Below are 12,699 nucleotides of genomic sequence, written 5' to 3' on the forward strand. Positions count from 1 at the left end.
AGGTAAATACATAGATCGGTCTCGATTTACTCGCATCGGCAAATGGTAGCAAATTTGACCGTGGGAGTTGCCGGGCAAAATGAATAGGCATCACCGGGCAACAAAGTTCTGCATTAATCGACACGGCTAATGTTCCGCGATACTGGAGGCGAATGAATAATTAACGAGACATGCGTGCGACCGTACGTCGTGTCATCGACACCGCGAAAATCCACTCGATGCACAATCGCCCGTAGTTTCCCGGGGGAGAAACTGTCTCTCTCGGTGCCGCGATTACGATATTAATCAAACTTAATTTCTTCCTCGCGGGATGAGCGAAGTCGACACGACCACGATGACGACGGCGACATCGACGAAGCGACACCACTGTCCCTGCTGTCTATCAATTATCGACCCGTATACACATCGAAGGAAAGGCGTACAGCGAACGCTGCGCGAGCGAACATTTACACCGGGTGTATATACGCCAGTCGACACCGTCGTATCGAAAGACATGCCCTCGTTTTCCTCGCACACACGTAGGTGTGTGTTCGACCGGTACACGTACACCGCCAGCCACGAGACACGATCTAACGACGAACGGGTCAGGCGTCGCCGTAAAAGGCCATTAATGTCCATCGCTCCTGAATCGCCCGAATCGTGTATCAGTCCTGACGAGAAAAGCGAGGTCGCGATTTTTCTTAGATGATTTTTCGAGCCCGCCCAAGGTCGGAAGGTGTGCGCGCGACCACTCAACTTCCGGCTTTCCCGGAATAACACGCGGCGGCCAGCTACCGCGTGAAATTTAATATCCATCGCTCCTAGCGAGAAAAGCGAGATCGCGATTTTTAAGATGATTTTTCGAACCCGCCCAAGGTCGGTGAGCGCGCGCGCGCGTAACTTCCGGCTTTTCCCGGAATATAATACGCGACCAGGTACCGCGTGAAATTTAATGTCCATTGCTCCTGGTGAAGTCGCGATTTTCAAGATAATTTTTCGAGCTCGACCAAGGTCGGAAGGTGTGCGCGCAACTTCCGGCTTTTCCAGGAATAATACGCGGCCAGCTACCGCGTGAAATTAAATCTATCGTCAGCTGACCGCCGATCTCCCCCCTCCCCCCCTGCGTCGTTTCGACCACGAGTCTCATCGCTCAGTGGGATCTTTATTTACTGTACGTACGTCTGCTTATTCTCATATATCCTTTCTCCGATAACAAGAAGCGGGAGTTCGCGGAATGAACCTAGTCACCTATCGACATTTCTTTGTTTGGGAGTCCGAGAAGCAATTTAGCACACACACATATATATACACACATATATACACTGGCGATCTATTCGCTACTCGGCGATTCACAGAAATACGGAAGGTATGAACATATTCAAGATATTTATTCAACCCGAAGAAACAAATTCCCTGAGAATTCCCTGATTTTCAAGATATTTTTTTTTTTAATTCCAAGTAAAATGTAAATATTTTTAAATATATTTTAGAAATAGATATTTATTGTGCAAAGTCCTTATTTATATTTTCCATTTATAAGGATTTATAGATTAAAAGTTTATAGATTAAAAAAAATTAAAAATTATTTGAGTTTTAACAAAAATTTGAAAAATGTTGAAATAAATTGTAATAAATTCAAGAAATAAATATTTTATATTTCATAAAATTTTCAAACTTTATTTTTAGAAAATACAAATAAAAAATTACACAATGCACATAACCAGTGTAAAATTTGATTTTTATAAAGTATTAAAATAAATATCCGTCTTCTTTAAATAAAACTGCACTCAACACGAAATCGTTATCAATATTGAATATTGGATTTAGTGAATAGTCATAAAATCAGTGTGTTCTGATCTTTAGAGTAGATGGGTCTACTGTTATCGTTTAAAATTCAACCAATAAACTGACTTACAATAAAGACAATAGAAAAAGCAACTTAAAAAAAAATTTCCCAAAATTTTCAAATTCTGAGAATTTCCTTATTTTTCAAGATGCAAATAAATTCTCCGGAGAATTTCAGGTTTTCCAAGCAGTAGGCATTCTGATACTTCGGTGTTCGATCTATTAGCGTGTAAGAGCACAATTTCACGTTAGAATAATTACATTGAAAATTACATAGAAAAATTTCGCGAGGCGTAACAACGGAGTCTCGGTTTTCGGACAGCTAGCAAGCGCGCGATCGAAGGCATTATCGATAACGAGCCCCGCGTTGTTAAGAAACGACTCTCCCTCGACCGAAGACCCGTGGCGGAGGCAGCGGCAGCGGCGATGGCGATACGAGAGAATATTTATAAGCTCCTCTTTACGGTTAAGCGGCGTGGCGGCGAGGCGACCCGCGGCACCGAGGTATGCATTTTCCGCGCGAAGACAGCGAGATTATTACCGACGATATTTCATCGGCCGCTAAAACCAGCCGGCCTTTCGGGATGCGGCCCTTCTCTCCTCTTTTTTCTCCTCCTCCTCCTCCTCCTCCTCCACCTCCTGTTCTTCCGCCGCTTGCATTAAAGGGTCCTCGCGGCAATTGTAAAATGTAACTACGTTACGCGCAAGCTACGGTGCACCGGATTTATGCTCGACGGGAAAAAGAGAAAGAAAATGAGAGAATGCCGAAATGTATACGCACCGAATTCCACACGTCGAGAGATAATACTTTTGTCGTTGTCGAAGAGGCGAAAAAAGAATCCTTTTCAGAGAAAGTCGCGAAGTCATAATCCGAAAAATGAGAATTTTTCGAGTCGTTTTGGTCATTTGACAACCGACAAAAATGCATTCACAAAGGAAATATAATTGTTCTGGCAGTTATAATGTCGCAAAATATAAAATTTGAGTATTCGCAACTAGTTTTATAAAGAGTTCTGAGAACACACAGATAATAGTAAAAGTTATAAAAATTTGGTCACATAACAAATATAATGTTGACATTGTTTTTCGAATTGTGTCATATTTTAACAGTGGAATTAAATAGCGAAATAACTACAATGTATAATTTCACACAATAGGTTATAACAATTACATTTTTTTTCAGTTTAAACATTTTTCATCATAATGTTTCACATTACTAAAATATTGACAAATCTATATTTTTATTATATTTTATTTCACCATATTTATTACAAATAACAAAATAATATTTTTAGTTTACACACATTTTCCTTATTGCAACTTTATAATATTTCATGGAAAAAAATAATATTGCTGAAATGACTAAAATTTTGGCCAAATTTGAAAAAAAATAATTTTCTGGGGCCATTACAATAATTATATAATTCAAATTGGTTATTAAAATATCAAAAATTTTTATATTATTATCATATTTGAACATTCTACGTAATTAGAATGTTGATGATTAGTAATTATTTTCTGATTTATATCTGATTTTTAAAATATTTCAACAAAACTCATTCTTTCAGTATCGAGAAGTCACTTCCTTAATTTTCTAATTGCCGATACTACTTTGCGTACAAATTCTAAATATCCTTCGAATATCGCGAATCATTCGAATCCGAACCGGAATCGAATATCATTGCACGAATCTCATTTCGTGCCACGAAATTTAGCGATGCACGCTACGCCCTTGCGCTCTCAACCCCTCGCGGTCACCCCAAGGCTGTTTTTCGGTTGGTAGCGATGCGTTTCAGGATCGACTTCTCTTTCTCTCTCGTTCCTTCACAGACGATCGAATCTAACGCGCTCCGGTTTCACTTAAATTTCTTTCCTTCTCTCTCGACGCTCGAAATTTCTTTCGCAAGCATGGTAAACGTAACAATGAAACCGAATATCCTCAATCAATACCGCGTGCATCTTGATCGCAAGCAAGGAAATTATTATCCATCGACCAATACGTTGTAAAAAAGAAAACTTCTCCGGCGTTGCGGAGGGTTGCAAATATTTTGCACGCGTGTTTGCCCGTCGTCAATTTACGCCACGATCAACATTAGAACGGCCGTTATTCCGCGTAACGGAAAAAGCATATGCGGTGGGAGTTTCACAATATAGAATTCCCGGGTCGCTAATTAACGAAGGGCCGCGGGGATTTTAGCGATAAAAACATAAACAAACGACAGGCGGTACTGCGGTACTTGGCATCTGTCGCGGCTCGTTCACTCGAAGTCCGCCGCGCTCATTTCGATGCTCGTTTCAAAATCCACTCCTTCTCATTAGCGAATTACGAAGATTGCGTGCACTCGCGCCAAACTTGTCTCCGATTCTTTTCCAAGTTTCTATTAACAAAGCTAACAATGCGGGAGCCCTCGTTACGACGTTATCGAGGGGAGGAGAGGGGGAGGATAAACTCGATCTTTGGCGCAACTTCTCCGGCGTCGACTTATTAGGCGAACAAAAGTTCGCGGAGAGAAAGGGAGATTACGAAAGAGGGAGAGGGAGAGAGAAAGAGAGAGGGAGAGAGAAAGAGAGAGAAAGAGAGAGAGAGAGAGAGAGAGAGAGAGAGAGAGAGAGAGAGAGAGAGAGAGAGAGAAAGAGCGAGGCACGCTCATTGACAGACGTTGCTCCGAAATAGCAACGTTTTGTTTTCGAATCGCGAACGGGCGCGAGTATAAACACCGGGAGCAAAAAACGCCTCGACGTTCTAACCGTCCGATTTGAAGTAAAAATATATTTCGCGAGGGAAAGAATTCTCATTTACTCGCGCTTCGATATTTCTTGAGAATTAGAATCGCGGACAGAGCGAGAAGGAGAGAGACGCGGCGAGAGGCCGCGTCTAAACACGAAAGCGGCGCAATTCAGGAGGGTCCTCGATTTGAACACCACTGCCCCGACGAGACGCCAAGAATGTGCCGAGAGTGTGCCTCGATAGCGGCGTAACACTTTAATCGTCGCGGAGGGAAAGGCAAGGCGCGCGCGTTTGCCTTTAATCTCGCAGGAACGGCCCCCCGCGCCCGCGTCTTCGACGCCACGCGTCGCGCGTGAAAAGAGGAAAGGAAAAGAAAAAGAAAGAGCCCAAGAACGGCAAGACCGGGGGAGAGCGTCTCTCTTTCTCGCTTGCGACCGCGTCTCTCTTCTCTCTTTCTCGCTCGCGACTCCCCTTGTGCCGCAACGCGGCCGCGTGTCGAGTGATTGCGGAGCACACTCAGGGATACTCACCTCGGTGGCGGCGTCGCATCCCGCGATGATCACCGCTGCCGTGCTAACCAGAAGTATCCAGCGTATCCTTAGTCGCATCTTTCTATCCCGTGATCTCCCGATGGGGATCCCCGCTCGCGCCCGGCGCCCGTCCCGTATGCACGCGCACGAATTCACGGGGAACGGCGGAAGGCGGTGCAGGCGCGACGCGACGCGACGTTCCGCGTAAGACGACGGCGCGAGGGCAGTATACCCGTAATAAACGTCGTGGACGGACGAACCACTCGAGGGAAGAAAGGGGAGGGGGGAGAAAAAAAGATCTCCCGGAACAACAACGCGCGACACACACCACACTGATCGATGAACCGCGAGACACTGGGCGGCGCGACGATCGCCCGCTACCGTCGACCAGACCGATCCGACTGGCCGCCATGCTGCCTCGCCGCGCGCCGCGCCGCGCCCGCGCGCGGCGACATCTACCGACGGCGAATCGAGTCACCGCGCCCCGATCGCGCTTTCGACTCGGCCGTTGGCGCCAATTACGAACGCGGCGCGCGCGAGAGATTCATTTTTTAACGCCGAATTTCCTAGCGGATCCTTTAATGATTTATTCGATGATTTCTTCTTATCGCAAGAGTGACGTAAAGACTGAATTCTGAAACAAATTTCTTGCAGCTTTGTAAGATGTGCTTGCTGGCATATCAGAAAAATCTATAATTAACTATATAGATGGATCGATAATTGTTTATTGAAATACATTGATTTCTTTTTAGAGGAATTTATTAATTATTTATTCTGAAAATTTATACTTTGTTAAAATATTTATTCTGTAAAGTTAATAATTAATAAAATTAAAATTAAAACTGAGTTTTAAATGCAAATTAAACTTTTCTATCCCGTCAATTGTATCTCATTAATTATGAGTTTAGAAATTTATTTCGGGTTGTATTTGAAATTTTTCAGAAGAAAATAAACTTAAAATATTAATATTAGAAAGTAATTAAATTCTCAGAGTAATTTTATGGACTTGTTAAAGCAATGTTAAAGATGATAAATAAATATCTTTATGATTATTAATGAAATTCCAGAGATAATCAAAGAACATGAATATTTTAAATATTTAAATAAATTATAAATATCCGAATAATCAACTCGATATGCAGAATTGAATTCACAATTTATTAAACGTTCTGTAAATAAGCATACGTATTTCTGAATAGTAATAGCATTTCTTTTCACGTGCATAATCGAGAAGATATTTACTGTCAACGAAAGATACTTACTGTCTAAAATATTTATGATTCTGAATAATAAATGATGATATTAATATTTTATTACACTTAAGTGACACGATTCACATCAAAATTCGAGGTGTAATATCTGTTAATATAAATGTTAATCAATTGGTATTATTGCACAATATGAAGAAAGTTTGTAAAGTTTAAACATCTACATGAGATCATATTGATATGATTAAAGCTCATCAAAAATGTAGCAAAGAATTTTGAATTATTTATTTCGAATTAATATCACATATCCCGATAATTTGTAAACGAAGATGAGACGAATGCTGGAACGTGACCGCTTAAGCTTTCTTTTTGCTGGTGGATAAATCTTTCTCCAGATTCTTCAGAAATCTCATATTCTCGTTTATACCACGATTGTATTCCTCGATCTTCTTCTGCATGATTTGCACTTCTCTCTGCATGTGCTTCACCTCATCCTGCGTCTTCTCCTTAAGAACTTGCAGCATTTTCTTATCCTGATTATCCGTAACGCCTTATACGTTGCGGCTACCGTTTGACTAAAATGACGTTTTGTGAAAATGTATGCATCACCTGCTTGTAATAATATTCCGTTTCACACGCAACATCACCGAACGGTGCTTGATCTTTCTTCGAATCGTGCTTCCTTCTTCCATTAAAATGTCGAAAACTGACGGAACAGATCGTTTTCACTTAGAAAAATAACATAACCCAAAGCCTGGAAATATAATTTAACAAATTAAGTGTCTTTGTGATTAAATACCTGAGCAAATATCCGCGTGCTTCTCTGAGAACACATCGCAGCATTGCGGTCACGAGATAGAAAAATTTGTAATGCAGAGTGGACGTTCTGTAAACACGAATTTGATTTTATTTGTTAAACGGAAAATATTTCTGAAGGGGTTATATAATAACAAAAACAAGTTCGCATCTGAGAGATCTTTAGATTTCAGAAGTCTATCTTTTATCGCTGCATTTAGATCACATTTTTCTTCTCGCTTTCGCCAAACTTCAAATATGTATCTATTTTGATCACAATAGACACTAATTCAGCTATAAAAAATAAGCCTAAGGCCGGACATTAGAATTGACGAGCGTTAGCAATCATCTCGGAAGCCTAAGGAAAGGTTAAGCAACAATGAAAAACATGATTTTCAAGATTAACTGTCTTTCAGACACTTCAAGTACAAAGATATCGTACAATAATCTCGCCAGAACAAGCGATATATAATATCCAAGGAAATATCAATCAATGCTTAAGTAACATATTTATATGTATATATATTAAAAGCATTGCTTCAATATCTAAGTAACAGTTTATTATACATAAAAAAAAAAACTGTTGTGATACTCTATTAGTTCTACTATTTTCGACTTATTTTTTCTTTACATCGAAACCAATGATAGCCACTGAAATCAAGAGTATCACGTTAACTTTCTCGTTCACTCTTTCTGCTCCATATCTGAAATCCGTTTCTTATGACGATTTATAGCCTCCTGATGACGCTTAATCTGTTCCTCGTGGAATGAAATCTCATCATGTAGGCTCTCTCGCATCTTTTGTAACTGTTTCTTTTGCTAGAATAAGATTTCAGGTTTGTGTAAGAAACAAGAATCAAATCATCAATGTGACACGGTTGACAGGAAATATTATACTGACCAGATTATAGAAATACTGGTCCTCATGGGCAGCTTCCATCTTTCCAAAAGCACCGCCAGCATCACGAATAGAACCACCACTACCTCCTCCTTTGCCAGCACCCGAACCACGTTCTCCAGCCATTCTCACCTGACTATAATAAAGTACGTTTTATATATAACAAAGTTGTTATATATAAAAGTAGTTACAACTGAAAGAATCTCTACTTAACCAAAAATAAATAAATAAAATATTATTCAGGGGTTATGTGTTTGTACTATTCACTAAACCATTACATAATTTTGATATGGCATCTACTTAGATCATGTCACAGATCTACAACATCCTGAAAAGACACGATTTGTTTGCATTAGCAAGATAAAATGTACTCCCAAATTCGGAATGACGAAGCATCGAGTATTTTACTGCGGATAAACGTGATACAGTGGGATCTACGTTCGCGAAATGGTAAAATGCCGGTATGACGTGTGAATTAAAAGCACGCGTGTTCAATATCAAATTATTCGACTTTAACAAGCCGCGGTGTTTTTTCGATACCTTAACGCAGAGATGTTCCGCGAAAACGTCGTAATCGCTCGTTGCATTTTTTAATCACGAAATACTCGACACCAGAAGGCCAGCGAGAACTTGGCAGGGACGATTGCTGAGTGATCTCCAAGTCATGAACGAAACACTATTCTTAGAACGCGAAACTCAGCTACGACGGTCTGCGACGGCGCTCGAGTCGGAAACATCGTCAACTTCCACAGATTCAAACGCAATTAGGACGCTATCAATCAGGATGGCATCAATAAGCGATTAATTTAATTAGGCTCAATTTTTCTTTGTTCTTAAATAGATGGAAAAAAGGGACTAGATGCTGTCAGACAATAACGAATTATATAGAGAAAAAAAAATGCCTCGAATGCCAATTGAATTAATCGTCAATTAAGTTAATCTAAATTTATGTCAGGATTAATGTCGTCCCAAACTGATGTCGATATACCGGTAATTCGTTCAGAAAATGGAGGGATAACCTCGGTCAAACTTGAATCAAATTTCGATCATCTTAATCGATTAATTCTCATCCGTGGTGCTTCGTTACGCCGTGAATGGAATCGTTGATGTTTCATCGCAGGGAAGAAAAGATTAAAGATTAGGAATGACGGATACAGCTTGGAACTTTGCTCAACCGACAATTCTGTCTTGAATTAATTAATTCCTGACTCGACACCTGTAGTATTCATCGGCTTGGTCCTGCATCAGCTGCTTCTTGAGCTCGGATGTCTTTAGCTCATTGACAGCGGTCTGCTTCTGTAGCTCCGCGCGCTCCAGCTCGATGTGCAACATCCGCAACTTGAGCTCGTGCTCGCGCTGGGTGGACTTGAAGATCCACGTCGCCCGCTGCATCGATTTATCCCGATCGCAAGTCGTTGGACCATCGTTCCAGTCCACGGACGGCTCATTTCTCGCGTCGTTGTGCTCCGCCGCTTGAAAACAAAACATTCCCTCTAATGTCCATTTCTACTCAATGTGGAACGCCAATCTCGACTTTAAATTTACTTTTCATCTTTTTCTAGTTCTAAAAAAAGGATAAAGAGTGAATTAAGTCGAGATCAAAGTTGACCTATATTTAGGCGGAATTTAGGGATCTCATTTTGCACGCGCGCGTGCATTGAAAGAAGGAAAGAAATATGTGGAGTACCATTGTTGACGCGGGACGTTGATATGCTGTCAGAATAGATTTTTTGCTCCATGAGATCTATAGGCTCATCCTCGATCGTAATCCTGGGACGTTTTTGATTTTGCAAAAAACCATCTTCCGACGCTTTCTGTGATAATTCACCGTGACTATTCTCATCCTCGATATCACTGTTGATCTCCATCTTGATTTCCTGGCTCGACCCTAAATAAATATCTCTTGTCCATTTCTACCAATGTTGACTTTAAAATCGAATAAATTTATTCTCGAATAAATTTATTTTATATCCTTTATTTTAATTTAAAAAAATAAAAAAATAAGGTAATTTTAAAAAAAGGTAGATTCAATCGAGATTAAAATTAGTCTACATTGATCGAGATGAGCATCTCTATAGTTTCATGCGATTTTTCCAAGATTAAAATTAATCCACATGGATAAAAATGTACATTTGTAATTTTGTTTGTTTGATTTTTCTAAGTATCAATAATGATGAATCAAAGATCGAGAGAAAAAGAACGAGAGGAGGAATCGCGATAGTCGGTGTATTCCAACCTGACGTTTCCGGTGTGGGTAATAATTTATCCAAGATCGCATGGATCGACGTCCGACTCGTCGGATTCTCGTTATCCTGACTACTGTCATCCGAACGATCGGCGATTTCACAATCGTTCTTGCGCATGCTCTCCATCAGCCGCCACACCTCGATCGACAGACTCGATGGACGAGACTTTTCGGCCGCTTCCGGTCCTAAGGTTCGCACCTGCGCGAACGACGACAATAAAGAAGAAAAAAAAAAAGAGAAAAATCATTTAGAGAGAAGGAAGGCATTTTTCGAGCATTTCTTCGATATTCTTCTGCGGAAGAAAATGGAAGGAATCAGGAACAAAACGTTAAACATAGAGAATTAGGAATGAAGAGTGAAATTTGGGAAATCCACGCTTCGATACACAATCGAGGCGTATCAAGGTGTTTTCGTCACTGATCGAAAGAGAGATCCTAATTCTTTACATTTAACTCATCATTTCCGTCCCTTGCCGCAAAGGCTCCTTATGCGATCTAAATCTTCTCTCTAAATCGCACCTTCTCGGCATATGTGTACAACTCCATCCTCGCTTGCGCCTTCATCCTTCGCCATTGTTCCCTGATCCTGGTGATGTCCCGATCCGCCGAGAACCGGCCGCGGAAAGCGCAGTAGATCTGCTGCCAGGCGAGAGATTTCATCGCGGACGCGGCCGCATCGATCTTCTTGTTCTCGATCGCGTTCGCATGGTGCTTGATCAGAGCCAGCAGGGCGCTCTTCTCCTCCGGGATCCAGTTCTGCGTCCTCTCCCTCTTCTTCAGCAACACCGTAGTTGCCTCGTTCGTCGCGGACATGTTTTTCTCTCTCTTTTTTTTTCCTTTCTCCGCTCTCGCGGCGTCTAATCAGCTCGGTTTCGCTTCGCGGACGAAGCGCGCCGATCTTTGTCCAATTTACCCAAACCAAGCCAGTCCAGCCGAGACTGGTCCGATCCGATCCGATCCGATCTGCGCGTGTATAGCAATCGTCTCTGGTACCGTCGCGCATTGATTCGCCGCTGTTTCGCGGCCTGCCGTTTGCTTGTTTAAGCGCGGTTTTAGAACAGTCAGCTGTTTAGTTGCTATCGGCATGCAGCGCGTCTCCGTCGCGTCTACCGTCGAGCGCCTTCAAAGTCGCCGCGATCACGTTTTTTCTCGCGACGAAGTTACACGTGCTTTTAAGGTATTGGCATTTCGTAGTCGGCGATTCGTACATTTAAAGAAAAATCACAAAGTTGTATTAGTACTCCAAGACGATACATTCATTTGTAAGAGCATCCCGTGATAAGAGCTGACTATGAATACCGGCCTAAATGTTTCTTCATCTCGAGTTACACGTCTGACGCCCCTTCGGCGTTTTTAGCTTCACAGGAAGTGCTCGTTTGAAGATTAATACGCGCGATCGAACTCCTGAACTCGACAATGGATTTTAATTAGACGGAATTTATCCGGAACGTTACTTTCGCGCCGCTTCGCACGCGATATCTCGATGTCGCACGAGGTCCACGAAATAAAACACGATTGTTGGAGCGATGTGTAAACAAACGGCCGAGAGAAAGAGAGTGCGATGAGGGCAGGCCGTGTTAAATCCGAACTAAGGGACGACTAAACGTCGGCCATTTTGGCACGGTACTAGCTAGAACGCGCTCGATATTAACAAATCCTCGGTTCGCGGGACGGGGACGGGGGAGGAAGCCTCTCCGGCTCGACGAGATGAGGAGGACGAGAAGAGGAGAGAGAGAGAGAGAGAGAGAGAGAGAGAGAGAGAAAAAGTGAAAGAGAGGGAGTGAGAGAAGGAGGGAGAGAGAGAGATATCCGCGACGCTTCGCGCAACGCAAACATTGTTTCGTTTCGTTTCGCGACCTGTCGTGGAGTCATATTGCGCCGATTCCAATATTTCCATCGTTTTGCTGCGAACGCGGCGGTTTCCCACCCCCTTCGCCGCCGAAGCGCGCATCCACCCCTTCCCCTCCGATGCCCGCTATCGTACCACGATAATCAGCGTAGCGAGAAAGAGGGAGAGAAAGAGAGATTACCTCCAAATTGTGCGATTTTATAATAACAAAACGATTTCAACAAAACGAGGCTCTTACATTCGTTTTCTACAAACAATGTAATTTTGGATTTTTTCATTTTTAGAATTGGAAAACGATAAAAAATAAATTAAACCAAGATTACAAGTTGATCTATATCGGAATAGAAATGAATAATTCTTAGAATTAAAAAACGCTAAAAGTAAATTAAGCCGAGATTAAAATTAATCTATATTGGTAAAAATGGACATTGGAAAAAAAGCTCTTGTTTAAATATGAAATATAACTAAAAATGAATAAAAGGAAAAGAAAAGTATAAAATAAATATAGAAAGGAATAAAATTCAAAATAATGAATAAAATTTTCTCGCTACACTCGTGTGTAACTCTTTCTATTGTCGCTGTTCTATCATCAACAACAGGATTTGTCCTCTCGGGTTACGGC

General features: G+C 41.6%; 3 protein-coding genes across 3 annotated transcripts in view; all 3 read right to left on the minus strand.

Moving 5' to 3' along the window:
- Sdc (Syndecan) overlaps window positions 1–5,482 on the minus strand; it is a 75,235-nt gene extending 69,753 nt beyond the window's left edge. Inside the window, exon 1 of the mRNA XM_011641363.2 lies at window positions 5,083–5,482. Coding sequence (XP_011639665.1) covers window positions 5,083–5,160 — 78 coding nt within the window. The 5' untranslated portion in view covers window positions 5,161–5,482. The remainder of the gene's footprint in view (window positions 1–5,082) is intronic.
- Window positions 5,483–6,553: 1,071 nt separating this feature from the next.
- LOC105428832 (uncharacterized) lies at window positions 6,554–7,133 on the minus strand. The gene is made up of 3 exons (XM_089084604.1): window positions 7,124–7,133; window positions 6,900–7,018; window positions 6,554–6,823 (listed from the first exon to the last, which is right to left on the minus strand). Exons 1-3 carry the CDS (start codon window positions 7,131–7,133, stop codon window positions 6,647–6,649), a joined length of 306 nt encoding a protein of 101 aa, XP_088940730.1. The 3' UTR covers window positions 6,554–6,646.
- A 344-nt stretch (window positions 7,134–7,477) lies between these two features.
- On the minus strand, window positions 7,478–11,834 carry LOC105428831 (uncharacterized). The gene is made up of 6 exons (XM_089084797.1): window positions 10,748–11,834; window positions 10,220–10,427; window positions 9,671–9,871; window positions 9,200–9,455; window positions 7,987–8,119; window positions 7,478–7,904 (listed from the first exon to the last, which is right to left on the minus strand). The coding sequence occupies exons 1-6, from the start codon at window positions 11,039–11,041 to the stop codon at window positions 7,770–7,772; spliced, it is 1,227 nt and encodes a 408-aa protein (XP_088940923.1). The 5' UTR covers window positions 11,042–11,834; the 3' UTR covers window positions 7,478–7,769.
- Between the last annotated feature and the right edge of the window lie 865 nt (window positions 11,835–12,699).

This window comes from Pogonomyrmex barbatus, unplaced genomic scaffold (genome assembly GCF_055798465.1).
Source record: "Pogonomyrmex barbatus isolate J1 unplaced genomic scaffold, ASM5579846v1 scaffold9, whole genome shotgun sequence".
Lineage (NCBI taxonomy): Eukaryota > Metazoa > Arthropoda > Insecta > Hymenoptera > Formicidae > Pogonomyrmex > Pogonomyrmex barbatus.